The sequence below is a fragment of the Phaenicophaeus curvirostris genome, chromosome 5 (assembly GCF_032191515.1).
Source record: "Phaenicophaeus curvirostris isolate KB17595 chromosome 5, BPBGC_Pcur_1.0, whole genome shotgun sequence".
Lineage (NCBI taxonomy): Eukaryota > Metazoa > Chordata > Aves > Cuculiformes > Cuculidae > Phaenicophaeus > Phaenicophaeus curvirostris.
Window position 1 is genome coordinate 32,369,147 of NC_091396.1, and position 15,773 is coordinate 32,384,919.

The 15,773-nt window shown below is 43.4% G+C and overlaps 1 protein-coding gene across 7 annotated transcripts in view; it reads right to left on the reverse strand.

The window, feature by feature from the left end:
* The window catches only part of SMOC1 (SPARC related modular calcium binding 1), a 137,124-nt gene that overhangs the window by 15,296 nt on the left and 106,055 nt on the right, over positions 1-15,773 (reverse strand). For all 7 annotated transcript variants that reach the window (XM_069858287.1, XM_069858289.1, XM_069858288.1 and 4 more), the window contains exons 8-10: positions 10,623-10,815; positions 9,666-9,748; positions 6,024-6,129 (exon numbers count right to left, since the gene is read on the reverse strand). In XM_069858287.1, the coding sequence (XP_069714388.1) occupies positions 6,024-6,129; positions 9,666-9,748; positions 10,623-10,815 (382 nt within the window). The remainder of the gene's footprint in view (positions 1-6,023; positions 6,130-9,665; positions 9,749-10,622; positions 10,816-15,773) is intronic.

A 15,773-nucleotide genomic window follows, 5' to 3' on the forward strand; every position in this document is an offset into this window, starting at 1 on the left:
CAAACACTAAACCATGCCCCTTAGCACCTTGTCCACCTGTGCCTTAAACACCTCCAGGGAAGGTGACTCAACCACCTCCCTGGGCAGCCTGTTCCAGTGCCCAATGACCCTTTCTGTGAAGAATTTTTTCCTAATGTCCAGCCTAAACCTCCCCTGGCGGAGCTTAAGGCCATTCCCTCTTGTCCTGTCCCCTGTCACTTAGGAGAAGAGGCCAGCACCCTCCTCTCTACAACCTCCTTTCAGGCAGTTATAGAGCACAATGAGGTCTCCCCTCAGCCTCCTCTTCTCCAGGCTAAACACCCCCAGCTCTCTCAGCCGCTCCTCGTATGGACATGAACTCATGTGGACATGAACTTCTGAATGACATGAACTTTCTTGAATCTGCACTTTGCATGCAATCTGTAACACTTTCCAGGCCTTAAGGCCTGTTGCAAGAAAAGAGTTAATTCAGTGGCGAAGAGCAGGGACGAAGGGGAAGTATATAGGGTAAAATATACAAAACCACCCAACGCTAGACATCACTCATTTACAGATCCACGTATAGTGTGCAATCACATTATCCTCCACTTACCTCTACCATCAAAATGTCATATGTCCCACTAAATTCTACTGAGTAACCTGAAGTCCATTCCTACCAAGGCTGATCCTTTGCTCCCTGCACACTGTAACCCTGTTGCATCCCACTGCACAGACCCACAGTACTGTTGCTGTGACAGAAAACCCCAATACAAAATACTGCTTTGACAGAAGGCAAGGTTGCAATCTCTGATGTACCCAGCAGATGATCACCTGTTTAAAGACCTTTAGAAAACAGATTATTGTGTGATACCAACTTTACGCACCAACAATAGCAGCTAAGGCAGACAGAGGAAAAGGGAGTAAGACCAACTTAGCAACACCTAACTGGACTGCAGAGACTATAAATCTGAGAGAGCTATTCCAGGATGAAAGAGCACTGATGGACAAGAATCTGCTGGCAGAAATAGAGCAGAAAAACAGTTAGCCCAGTTTCAACTCTTAACATACATGGCATGTTTGTAGTTGCGATGTCTACAGAAATTAAACGTTTTAAGTTTCTATGACTTGAAAATATTTGGCAAGGATGTATACCTTGTTTGCTGAACAAAGGATGGGTGAAAGCAAAGCAAGGACAGGACTGACCCTGCCAGTCAATGACCATGACAGCATTCATGATACCCACCAAGGTGCCTGGGTGAGTAGTAGAAAGCAATAAGCTTAAATTGAGGTAAAATTTGTAATTGTTCTTGCTTTCACTTTTGAATCTCCTTTTGTTTGTGGTTGTCTAGTCTGAAGTTAAAAGCTGTAACGGTGGAACACAGCTTGAATCAAAGAGGATTACTCTAGTGGAATTGCAAAAGGATCATGTATTTGTTTTCTTATTCTCCTTTTCCTGTAGCCTAGGAACCAAGAAGCCAAAAAAAAAAAAAAAGCTGTGTTCAGACTAAACAAAAGGGCACTTATGGAGACCAAATTCATTATCTGGAATGCATAATTCCTTTGTAGCTAAAACAAGTTATCTTCCTATTACAGGCCCAGTTTTTTCCTCGCCTCCAGCTAAGTTGTGTATGAAACACTATTCTGAACAACTTTTCTGAAGATTGAGGGATAAGCAGGTTTAAAAATCACCTCCTTTCACTCCTCATTGACTGTTCAAAGATCCCCCTCTTACATGAATTCTGACGTATCCTTAATTAGGCTAGAATTTCCATAGGAGCACAAAGAAATTTGTACCCAACTTCAACTGAAATGCAATCAGAGTTGGTCATTAACTTCTCTGCACTGTTTGAAAGTGTCAGTCTTTATTAAAACATGGCTTGGCTTCAGAACACCCTGGAGATGTGCTGAGCTGTGCTTGTCTGCTTCAAACTGCTCAACGAGAGAATGAAAGGGAACCTTGGGGGCAATTTTCTGAAGTACTTTTTAGGGCTATTACATGGAGAATAATTGGCAAATTAAAACGAAGGGACATAGCTGCTGTGTTACATAAGGAGGGGCTGTTGTAAGCTGCCCTTTTAACTCGAAATGCCACAGGGCATTAATATTTTTGCTGATAGTGTAGCAAGCCATAGTATACATATTTTGGCAATAAAACCAATTTCTGAATTGGCAGGGACCAAAAGGAGTTTCTTAGATAAGGAAACCCAGGCCAGGATTCCCAGCTTAGGCCCTGTGTAATATGAGTAGGTCCAAATTAGAAAATAGACTGAAATTTACTAAAGTCTAAATTTTAAGTAGTGCTGGTACTACTATATACTATTTATATGTAAACAATTTCAACTATGCATCTTTCCAAAAAGGATACCAAACACTGGTTAATAAACCAATTTCCTACAAGCCCTCCCTTTATGACTTTAAAAACATTTAATAACAAGATGTGCCTTGGAGTTATTATATAAACTTAAACTAAAGAACAAATTTACCAGAGATTTTCTGTTTCAAAAGTCTAAATTAAGTCTACTTGGTTGTTTTGCTATAATATAAACCAGGGCTATGAGGAAGGGAAGTTCTCATCTCATTTATATTATTGTAAAAAAAGAGTAATTCAATTAAAGTCAATAGCTTTGAACTTGCTTAAATGAGACAAGACCTATAAGGGATTACAAGTTTGTTTTAAGCATGCCCAATTAAAAAAAAAAAAAAAGAAGAAAAAGAAGTAGTCTTATCAGGTTTTACTTACATGGCCTGCAGCAATCTAAGTTGCACAGACTCACTTTGCTGGTACTAGATTGTTTTGTTTGTGTCAAATTTAAAGTGTGCAGTTTAGCATAGTTTGATGTAGTATTTTAAATGCAGATCGCTACCATTTCTCCCCATGCTCCCCATCCTCCTTCCCCCCCCCATAAAGCTAATATGGGCATTACAAGCCACAGATAACTTTACAGCATAAATAGGTAAAGCATTGAAGACATTCAGCAAATGCAAGAAGTTTTCACTTCTCATATCCGGATTCAGCCTAAAGGCTGCAGGGCCATCTAACCTGATTTCCTGTATATTAGACTCACAGAACATGAACCAAATTACTTTTCGGACCACAACTTGGGTTTGACTAAAGCAAATCTTTCTGAAAGGCATCAGGCATAAGATGAAAGCCTTAAGAGTGAGGGAATCTGTCACCTCCCTCATGACTTCATTCTGCCTTAGAACTGCCCTTACTTTAAAGAATTTTTGATCACAAGTTTGTTTATACTCAGCTAATCATGTTCTTCCCTGCTAGACTAAAGAGTCTGTGCAGAGCTTTTGTCCCTGTGGAGATACTGACATTACACAAAGTCATCTTTCAGTCCTTTTTTTTCTTTCTTTTAATAACCAAGGAAGGCCGAGCTCCTAAAGGCTTCTCACTGCTAGGCTTTTTCAGCCCTTGGGACTTTGGAAAAGCCCTTCTCTTATATTTTAATGTTATCACTGAAGATGCATATTATGTGCCAATATAATTTCTCTGCTGAGAAACAGGAGTACTCCCCTCTCTTGCCCAAAACTTCTGCGTGCTCCTTCTCTGGTTGATTAAAATATGGAGGACAATATATGGGGCCAACTGACATAGGGTACAGCTTGCTGTTTGCCTGGCCTGCCCTCCACAACAGGTATAAGCTTTGCTAGTGATACATTAAAAGATTATGTTAAACCATTGAATGCATTTGTTCAAACACTAAAAAAAAGCCCAGGAGGATGAAATGTTTAACACTGTAAAGGAACAGAAAGAGGGAGGCTACAGAGGAAACCAATGTGCATTTAAATACAGAATCTGCTCTGCAACCGTTATGGCAAAGACGGAGACAATCCTGCAATAAGTGAAGCTTGCCTCAACTAGTAAGACGACCGTCTTTAAGACATTAAAACTGACAGGACTGACACTAAGAATCAAATAGCCAGCTTTTCTTTTCAACATGACCTTCTCAGCAAACCTGGGCCTGGAAAACAGAGGGTAAGCACCCTCATAAAACTGGATTTTGTTAGTTTTTAAGGCTGGAAAATGAATTAGCCCTTTGATTGACTGTATAGGTAAACTATCCCTTCATCTTGGAAAAGAGCTTTCATTTCCAGTGCCAAAGCCAAGTTAGGTCACCCTGACAATTTCAGATATTCCTGAAGAGAGAACTCAGGCTATTCCTTCCCATGGGAATCCTGGAAAGCAGGACTCATTACACAGACAGCTTCCCAACTCTGCAAAATCATATGAAATGAAAGTTGTACTGATTGGATTTTTATATAAGTACCAAAAAAAAATCCTTGAAATGCCTTTTTTCCCCTCCAAATAGATGGTCCCATCATGGCTTGGTGGGATGGAAAAGCTTGACCCATGTTCTTTGGGATATGTGCTTAGCCTCGCTGATACACATGAAAGTTTATGCCAGAGCAGTCTCCTGAATTTAATCATGGCTGTGGTCAGGCAGAGTATTTGGGTGGAAGCAGTCTTTCGCCTTACGAAGGACAGCCTGTGAAAGGATTTCTATTTCCCCTGGCAATGGTCTGCCAACACTGGAGCTGAAAATAAATCAAAATGACTACTGTGTGAAGAGCTGGCAAGTGAAATATTGGACCAGAAAGGCCTCTATTGAAAGTTGAGAAATACACAAAGCTCGGGGAACATGAAGAAGCAAACCTGCTCATTTATAGAAGTGCAGTGGGTACACACATCCCCAATCTCTACAATATTGGTTCATATTAAGCTTTACTTCAAGAGTGATGATTACAGTGGCTGGGTTTCAGTCTCAGTGTCAAAGATGCCAAATAAATTTCAAATACTCTCCAGGGCTTCCTGCCACCCCTACCCACTGCATTTGAACCATGCAAATTAGACAGAATTGACATTGGAATGCTTATGGCTCAGAGAAAACTATGTATTTCCCATCCTTGGGGCATTTTTCATCCTGTTGATATGAATAAAGACATTCTAGGCACATACTGCTAATTCAATAGGTTATGAATACTCAGCATGCACAGCCACTGGCATGATTTGTAAGATCCAAATGGCAAAGTTAAAACCATATGGGTTCACTAGCAATCCACACCAAAACCAAGAGGCACAGAGGTCCCACCCAAGAAGATTTTTGTTTTGAACACTTACAGATGGCACTGCTTCCTTCTACATTTTTAAAGCGGACAGCAAGGGATCAACATTAATCTCAATAAGCTGGAGCAACACGCACAGGTGTAACATACGTACAGATGCACCTGTTTCATCTCTACAACCCTATGAAGATGAACACATCAGTCATCATGACACCCCTGCGTGCTAAATTAGCACTAACTCCTTGTATAGTCAGGGGAATCTAGAACCAAATAAGCCTTGCCTAGCTGAGGCAATATAGCACTTTTAAAATCCATCATGTTCCATTCTCGCTGTTCTGTCCTGCTGCAGTGCATTGCAGCTGCCGCACTAAGGGGATTTGTTATAATCAAGCAGAAGGGGGAGACAAGACCTCAGCTTTCCTCCAGTTCCCCAGAAGCAGAATTCTGTCCACCTCTTTCAACTGGCCTGAACTGCTGCTCCTTCCAAGAGGGATAAACAGGCAGCTGGTCAGAGGGGACAACCATGAAAAACAGCTCCTCTCCTCATCAGCAGGCTGGCTCTGGCCTCACAGCAAAACCACAGCACTAGCACTGCCAAGAATTTGGTTCGCATTCTTCACTCCCTGTGGTAGCCACTAGGCCACACAGTCTCCTTCAATCCATTTGCATTTTATTAGGCATCTTCATGCACCAGGGGACAAAAGAGCAAGCCACTTCCTCCCACTGAGCTCTCATTTCACACTTCAAATGGGCCATATACTAACCTTTATGGTGGAGCAGCTGCCAGGGAGGAGGGGTGGGAGGAGGCAGGCAAGGCTAGGATGACAGGACAGAGCAGTGTCTGAAGATGCAGCCACAGGTCCTCTCCCAGCAAGCGAGAGGAACCTGCATCAGCACAGAGCAACACCTTTTCCTCCCACCCCCACCTCAGGGCCATACAGAGCTCTGCAGTCACCTTGGTGGCGTTCAGTCCAAGTGCTTTCTGGACTCACCTGCCACCCCCAGTAGGTGCTGCTGAGTTAATAGCCTGTACCATGTCCGTAGTTAAAGCATCAAGTAAGCTGGTAATAAATTCAACTTTCTTCCCTTCAGGGCAGCCTGCAGAAAGAAGAGAGAAGGTTTAATAGAAGAAGACACAGGACTGGTCTCCCACCCCAGTTCAGCAAGGATCAGACAGAACCTCCTTTGTCTGTAGTATGGCAGCCATCATCACAGTCCCTAAGGAAAGGCAGAAGAATTCCTCAGTGGGTTTCTCTGCATGATAATTTGTCCTGCAGCTTTCGTCCAGGCACACACACAGGGTCACCAACAATATCTGGCAGGAAGACTGTCATTAGCTTTATGGCCTCTCTCAGTTTCTTACCAGCGTAACCACAGGGATGTGCTGGAAGTGCATAGCAGATGGGAGTTCCCATGGTGACATTTGCAGAGAAGTTTACAATACAAGTCGTTACCCCCTGGTTCATCCTCCTCTGCAAACATGGCTGTTCTGAGGTCCTAACTGACCGCTTAAAACTTGCAAAAGCTAGGACTGCTGCTTGTGCTCTCCTCTTCAGGCACAGAGTGTGTTGCCTGCCAGCAGCTATCACAATAATTCAGTTCTTTGCATGATCACACTGCATGGGAAATACATCAGACTAAGTCAACACATGGCAATCACCCCCAGTCACCGCTGCCTTAAGCAGGACAAAGCAGGCTGAAGACAAGCTTGGTAACGATTTCCATTACTTAGTGCTGAGGCTGTCTAGTTCCCTACCATCATAACCGCAGACTGACAGAGCTTCCTATCCTTAACACTGCCAGCGTGTTATAACACAGCTGAGATGAAATTCTCCATCTTCTCACCTTTATGAGACAATCTACGCCATTTCCTTGCTTCTTAAAGGAGCAAAACCAGGCTCCATTTACTACCACATTAATACTGTAACAGTTGCTCTAGCCTACAAAAGAACATGCATACTCAACTTCACCATCTCCAGAACTATTGTCCAAAATCCATCATCTCCCATCCTATTGTCTTCTCTTGAAGCAACAGAAACACCATCACCACATCCCTCACATCATCTCTTTCCCCAAACCATGATGCACTACAAATTAATCAGATAATTAAGGCAGCAGGCATCAGAAAACAGCCTACCCTCCCCCTAACAACACATAGCAGTGTCAACACTTTCTGCTTTTCTCAGGCAAGCAGAGAAGCATCTGTACCCCAAACGGAGCACTAGAAAACTTACTGTAATGCTCTGACAGCTGAAAGCAGCTTGCAAATTGATCTGACAAAACTCCCTCCTTCGCAGCATTACAGGCTCAGTTCTCTGCAACAGCTAACCAACAGTCCCTCGCCTGTCTCCATATTATGTGCACTACACACACGCACACCCCTCCAGCACTTGTTTTGGCACATGGTCCAGAAAATGTCAGCATTGTAATGGGTAAGGTGCTATGGCAGCCAGAGTAGACCACTCACTTAAAGAAGCTTTTTGTTGTAGTAATGAGAAGGTTGAAAAAACATTCGTTAGAAGTCATCTCCCTGGGGCCTCAGCATCTCACCGTCTGCAGGAATTAGCAGCTTGCCATTTGCTATATGCAAGCAACATTCTCCTACCTTCTTTCTTTCTTCTGGCCACAACCATGACGGAAGAGGGTATGTATTGGTGTTCAAGGATTATATCTTCCCCACCTTGGCCTCTGCAGGGTCTCTTCACACAGGCCAAAGAGCACACCACCTGCAGCACTGACAGTCTGAAGAATGGGCAAACCTCTAGAAAAGGAATAAGCTAAGGGGTCCCTCTTGCAGATCTGAGTGCAAATGGAATGATAAGTCCCAAATTAAAGCAGGAATTTTTCTTAAAATTCAGCTCTGCTAAGAAACAAGAGTGGAAAAAAAAGTAAAAAGAAATATCCTCTCATCCCCTGCAGTTCTGGCTCACCAGTGAATTTTTGCATACAAGAGCAGCTGATCAAACAAACTTCAAGTCTACATCAAACGATCATGCAGCACAGCACCTCTCAGGCAGACAAACCAGGATCAGAGCCTGCATCTCCTACTGTCTCCACAGACAAGGGTATTTTCAGTGACAAGAACCATCATGCTAGCCAATGCAGCCAAGCACGGAGATGAAAATTTACTCAGGCATGGAAAAGTGGCTTGAGCTGGAGTATGATGCTGGGAGCAGACCACTAAGCTACAGAGCATCATGTGTCCTCTTCTGTATCAAGCAGTTCTTACCCCCTTGTCCAGCTGCAGTACAGAAGGGGAGGGAGAAGAGAAACAAAAACATTTTGCCCTCCTCAGAGATCAATGTGTCTCATAGAAAAAGCCAAGAGCAAAGGATTATCACAGAGGAGCTCTGGAGAGGCAGGGGGTGGGTGCAGGGAGAAGCAGTAAAGCAAGGGGAGAAGGGGAAGAGGAAGAAAGGAAGCAAGGTTATTTTATTTTAGCATGATTTCCTAAGGAAATCAGCCTTAATGCAATAATTTAACTGGTTTCCCTTCCTTTGCCCTCAAGTAATACTTGAACCAATTGGCCAATTTCATTCTAATGTGAGAGGGATGCAGATAGGAAATTTTGACATGACTTGTGGAAATGAGAAGCTGCATAGAAGAAAACCCTGCTAGGGACTGCAGGGCATGAGGTCAGGAGCCAGCAGGAGGAGAATTAGGAGACACAGAGCCAAATATGGAACAAATCTCATTTCCTTCGCTAACCTGCTCTGGGACAACTCACTTTACACTAGCATGAGAAGGAACCAGGAGAAAGTGCATCTAGAGCTGCTAGCTATTTCTGCAGAGTTCTTGGTCTGTACCACTCCCTTGTGGTGGAGAGGGACCAAATGTGTATTCCGATTTCAAGCAGTCAGTCCCCACCTAGGGGACCCACATGCCAGTGAGGGCCCTCACTCTGCTCCTTAGAAAGGTAGTGGGACAGGAAGCCCAGAGCATAGGCAGTTAGGATAGCATTTTTGAGAGCTGCAGAGACACCTATGCCCAGCGTGTCTTCCTAGCAGAAACAAGGTAGGCAAACAGTAAGTTATGGTTTGTCACTCTGTTAAAAGGGAAAAGCAGAATACAAACCAAGCAGCTATAAGAAAAAGTGGCTCCTAGGCAGAAAATCAGAAGTAAATTCCAGCCAAGTGAGCAGCCAGTATTAGTTAAGTTACCTTAGTGTAGCAGGAACACTGCCCTGCCTGGTCTCTGCAGTGTCAGGGAGCCAGTTGGTCCACTGACAATTGCCAGCTGTGTCCTTCCTCTTTTGTTGCTCAGAGGGCATCAAGCTGCTGAGAAGCCCTGCTAAATGGAAAGGATCCTGTCCTGGCCAGACTTGGAAGATCTTTCAATGCTGAGCCTGTCTTCCCCCACGGGACATCCAGGCATCCAGGTTTCTTTCCTGATTCCAGACATGTTTTCAAAGAAGGGCAGACAAGCAATAAACCAGCCCCCAGAGCACTCTCCCAGCCTTTTCCAGTTCACTGCTGAAACTGGAGGCAATCCAAAATAACACAGAATAAAACCCATGGTAAAACATGCGCAGCAAGAGGAATTCCCCATCTCCTCAACAATATTCTTGGCCTCACAAGGAGGCCCAAGAGGAGACAAAGGGAGAAGGCAGAGACAGGATCCTGTTCCTCTCTGACCTGGAAGCTCTCTGTCCTTGAATGGATCATCAATCTCTGTGCTCTTCGATCTGGCATCGCTTTCACACACTGGGGTCTCATAGCTGAAAAAGGAGAACAGCAGATGCTAAACTATGTGATGTAGCTTTAGAGTCATCAGACTGTAGAAAAGGGGTGGTCTTATCTGCTTACTGCAGGGGAAGCAAATAAACCTGCAGAAGAAATATTCTCAAGCATTTGTCTGCTTACAGACAGTCAGCAACAGCAGCAGAAGTGAAGAAAGAGGGAAGACTATACTCTGAAGTACAGTATCAGCCCAAAACCACAAACAGCACTGGGCCCACTTCAAGCTCTTGTAGGCACAGGCTGAGCTTTATCCAAAGCTGCCCCAGCTCTGCAGAATCACTGTAGCTAGCAGAGTTTAGGTCCCAACTCCTACTGGCCTGTTTTTATAACTTGTCAGACCAACAGTTTGTTTCCAAACACCAAGAGAGAAAAATTCCCCACGTCATTTTAAGATAGAGTAACTTAAAAGAAAAATCTGTCATGGCTTAAAAACTATCAACAAACAACCAAGCAGTCTTCTTAACCTGTTCTGGTCAGGACCCAAGTGGATGTAGCATGGAAATATAAAGCAAAGGATAATGCAACAAATCTACTGCTCTTTTCAACTGCTCGCACCCCTGACCTGTACTCTTGAGCAAAGCCCTGGTTCCAGCTACCACCCAAAAGCAGCAAGCCAGAGGAAAAAAAGGCAGCTTTGCATAGATACTTAACTCAGAGGAAAGTAAGGGTAGCTGCTACTATGCACCAACTCCTACAGAGAAGGAGTTGCACAGTAATATTTCAACAGGGAATATCACATACAGCATTACTAGCTCTCGGAAAGGTAGTACAAAGCTGACTGCTTCAGAAGTAGGAACTTATCTGATATAGCAACAGTATTTTTTTATATTTCATCAGGCCTATAGTTCTTACCGAGTAGAAGTACCAGGCAGGGGGCGTCCTGTGTCCACCAGGACACACCAGCAGTACCCAGTCGACTGGTGGCATTGTACTGGTTTGTAGAGCCCTCCAGGAGCACACTCAGGAATAACGATGCCCTCGCGGGGGTTCTGCCTGGCCTCCTCCAGGGCGCTCTGCCTTTCTTGGTCACAGGAGTGAACTTTCTCTGGAAGGTGGGAGGTAGGTTGGATGGGGTGGGGGAAAAAAAAAAAAAAGTCAAATCAAGATCACCTTCCTCAGCTCAGCAGGATATGGGTAGCCTTCACATCAAGAGACCTTTGTGCCTGTTTCCTTCCCAAACACCTGCATATCTACATCCCTAGGCACTTGGGGACTTCTGGGTTGACAGTTTTCTCCTGCATTTGGCTGTGACATGAGCAGATTACGGATTATAGACATTGACTGCCAGGTGCCCAGCAAGCCAGAAACAGCAGGAAAAACTGTTCCCGTTCACCTGGGTTTTGGAACAGAGCTATCAGATAACAAAAATTCACTATTACTGCAGCCATGGGGTAAGCATTCCCCAGATGATATTTTCATATACTGAGCTATCATTAATTGTGATTTGTATTTTCCTGTTAAACAAAGGAGGCAAACACTCTGCCCTGCCTCCACTGTCTTTGTCCAGACTGCAACACATTCCTCCTTCTCAATAGCGTCTCTCCAACACTATCCCCAAGAGGAGCAGGAGGTTGTTTTAACACTGCCTTATCCAGTGCAGAGAACACCTGCACACACCTTGGTAGGGAAAGAATGGAATACCCCATGCAACCCACACTGCCACCAGCTCTCCAGCACACGCCACCATTTTCATCACTTGGAGGACAGATGGCACTCAGCATTGCTTCCTTACCCATCCAGTATGAAGTAACACCCTGTCCTTCAACAGAGTATTACACAGGTATTTCTGAAGGCACCATCAACGAGAGAACACAGTACACAAATGGCACATATCAAAGAACAGGAAGAAGCTCAGAAGTGGCTTCTGCAGCCAGCCTGCCATCTTCAGTCCTAATGCCACCTCTTCAACCACTGCTTGCAGAAGTGTGACACGTGGAAACGCGCCAAGCTGCTGCCTCTCACTTGGAGCAGGTATTAGAGGTGAGAAAGATGCACAGAACACCTGCAGGACTTTAAGACCTATTTGTCTTGACAGCCAGAAGTTCTCAACCACAAGCCTTCAAACATTCTGGCCCTTTGAGGAGCAGAAAAATTATTTCAACTTTGGAAACCACTGAAGGTATCAGAGAGAAAAAAAAGCACGCATGTAGGACAGAAAGCAGTCAAGGCAGCTGATCACAGGATTTTAAAACACATCTAAGTCTACAGTAAAAAAGACAACAAGAACTCCTAAATTTTGTCTTTAAGAGACTGACAAAAACCAGAAGCAGGAAGAGTTGTTCTCTCCTTCCTTAACTTTCCTCTCCCTTACAGTTTACCCTGATTTTCTTTTCATAAATAAGCTGCAACATCCAAAGTTCCTTGCTACAGCCAAGAATCACCTCAAGCTTTCAATACATAAAATGATCCAACACTGACAGGACATGACACCACAGGTTCGTACCAAACCTGTAGATTTTTGCATGTCAGCCAGCAGGCATGGCATGACCTCAGCATCCTGCCCCCATGACAGGCTTACCACACAACCAACACATGGTCACTGTTTCCCTGCCTGTTTGTACCCCATCAGTTACATATTATATTTTGGTGATAATTCTGGGGTAGAGAGCAGGATTTGTTCTGTATTTGGGGAACAAAAGGTATGCTGATTCACAACTAGAATTCCTCAGCTTGGTAGCAGCAGGTACAGCAGAGAAAACTGCAGCAGGTCTGTACAGTATCATCCAAGTACAGCACGCTTTGGGTACCAGAAGTACTTTTGCTGTTTTATAATTTAACTGTAGCTGCTAGAGAGTCTCAAAGATCCTGAATGATCTCCCTCTCCTCAGCATTTCAGATCACCGTTGAGGCTGGGAATGTGAAGGGCACCCAAACTTTGCCACACACAAATCCACACAACCAAAACACAGAATAAAAACTTCTAAGTGTCGGCAAGTCTGACTCAAGCAGAGGGAAACTTGATCAGGATGGAGCAGGCGGGGATAAAATCAACAAAACCTGAAAGGGAGCTTAAGCCTCAGGTGATATTTAAGTTGATTTCACTTTGTTGACAGATTTCACATCTGAAAAAAGCCCTGTGACTGTTCCCAAACTGTACGTGGACAGAGAAGTCATTGAGCGAGAGGCCTGCAGGCTCCTTAAACCACTTACATCACAAGGGGCCCCCCACCTGCCCACAGACCACTGACAGCATTTCATACTTTAGCCCTCAGGTGAGGAGGATCATTCATGCAGCTTGGGCAAGGAAAAATGGGGCAGAATTCCCTATCATCATTTTATATGATAAGCAAAAGGAAAAATCCATACCAAACCAAACGAAAAAAACCACCCAAACCCCAAACTTCTGCTGAAGAGAACTACATTCCAGGAATTTTTCTGTCTAAATCCCCAAAGCTTCCTGAGTGCATGAAGTCAAACCAAGATCTTTCAAGTCCTTTGAGTCTTACAAAACTAGCACTAAAAACATCTCTGAAAAAACAGTGGCTTTTTGGTGTATGTCAGGATGAAAAAATAAAAAGCCACTTATTGAAATCAAGACAGAAAAGAACAAATGTCTTTTAATAAGATAGTATCTTATTTTACATACATTGCAGTTAGGTATGCAAATTGCACAATATGTGCAAACTTACAAATCAGTTTGTATCATACCATAAAAAATGATTCAAATAAAATCTCTGCATGTACACTTATTAAGAGAAATCTGTGTGAATGCAATAGTCACAGTGTTTACTACCAGAATACAGAACTAACTGGTCATTCCTGTTTGAAGGGTGTTTAAAGGTCAAGAGAAACAAATGTTACAGGTTTTGTTCAGTTGACATCAAATATATGCAATGATACAAAATTTGCCATTGTTGCCAATATCCAGTGTCCTGTCATCAGCAATGATAACAGGAGAACTGAAATAGCAGTGAGATTTTACTCATTTCTAGCATATGCCTAGAAGTACCCACTATGAAAGTCCCATACACTCTATTGCATCCTGAAATAAAAAAACACAGACATACCGGGTCACACCAAAAGCCCAACTTCTGTTTCACCTCCAGTCATGACCGAAGATAACGCTTAGAGAACAGAGAAATGGGATGAGCACATACTTCTTTCCCCTGTGTATTTCATATGTCAACCAGTTGTGAATCAGAAACTTGCAGAGATAGACACAGAGTTTGTATTTAGTGAGTAGCAATGTTTTTTCCCTTCCAGCATTTTGCCTTGCCTCCCCCTCAAGCTTTTACTGACTATGACATCCCACAGCTAGCTCTGTGCCTTGACTACATGCTATGTTGCATACGGATCACAGCACATCCTTTGGTTTGATCTAAACCTGGCTCCAGCTAGTTTTGTTTGCTGACCCTAGTTCCTCTGAAGGATGAAACAATGAACAGTTTGCAGTCATCCCCCCTCCCTGCCTCTCACCATTTTACAGATTGCTACTTCACCTCTTTTACATGCTGAAGGTATGATCCAAGATCTACCTTCCCCAAGCCAGAGTGCATAAGAACAGCAAACACATTTACACTAAATGGAGGATCCGACAAGAGCCTTGTGGAAAGTTCCTTCAGTGACTTCTGCCCACTAAGCAGAAGAAAGTATTAACCAGCACTAGTCCCCAGAGAGGCTCTTTCCTCCAGGCTACCACTCTAACAGCACTCAATTCCCTTAAAAAATAAACATGAATGTTAACAGTTGGAGTCTATTTCAGCAGCCAGCAAAATCAGCTGGGAAATCCATACCATCAGCTTCCCTAGTATGGGACTTGGCACAAACTGCATACACTGTCACCCTGAAAGACAGTCTCACGGGTAATGAAGGGACCATCAAATGCTATCCCAGCTCCAGGACACTGAAGTCAGCCTGTTCCTGTCAGACTGCTTACTGGAAACTTTGCTGTTGTTGCCAAGGCCAGGTTTATGAAGGATAGCAAAAGCCTATGACCAAGCTGGAAGGTTTAATGCCAGCTATGAAAATAAGCTGTCATCTTAGAAAGAAGTATATATTTATTATGCGTGCAGGGTACTTAAAAGCCCATTCCCTGTTTGAGTTAATGTGGGTTGCAGGCACAGAAAGATAAAGAAAAAGGTTTTCCTTCTTTCCCTATATTAAACATTTAGAGAAGAATGTTTAAGACAGCATGTCAGTGGGACACAAACAGCCTTCCCAGGAGCAACAATAATATTACACACATCTTTTTTTTTTTAAAGACACTGTCTTATTCCCATTTTCTGCCATCTTTGCTTTGACTTAAGACAACCATCAGTAAAGAAGTTGTGTAACACTTGCCAACTTGCTGTTGCTGGGAAGCAAAACCTTAGGCAGACAGTAAATCTAGATTACAACAAATCAAATTACAGAAAAAAACTAGGGAATGCACACACAAAGGAGATGATAATCACTGGCAGAAATATCCATTTTTCCTTAACTGCTGAGCTGAGCTCTGAAAGGCTAATTGTTTGTTCATTCTTACCGTTATCTGCTTCTAGAACTCCGTAAAACATTTTTAGAAGTAGTGTCTCTGAATCCATGAGCTATTACAGGAAAACAGGACTTGGAGGTTTGGACAACTGCAGTTATATATTATTTATGCAACATTTTTCCCCTAGTAATGACCTTCTGTGAAATACATGGTCAGATTCATAAAGAGGTCTCTCATTCCTGATCCCTTAAGCACACGCGTTCAAATTTACATCTAGTGCCTGCACAATAAAAATAAAAAAGATGGATGCGGTAAGGGACTCATATGACTGTCTTAATAAACTAGGTGGTCATTAAAAAGATGGGGTGTTTATTTACCTCACAAAGCCCAGGAGAGAGGGTGTCTAGCAGCATCTAACCTAAAGGCTCATGCTTAACAGCTTTCATGCTTGGCTTGCAGGACTACATGGAGGTAGCAAGCTGCTCTGGGGACAAGGCAGCCTCCCTCTAGCTGCTCTACTGACACATACCTCTCACTGCTATCAGAGCCAACCACGAAGGCTGAGAGGATGCTGTAGATGATTAGGGTGG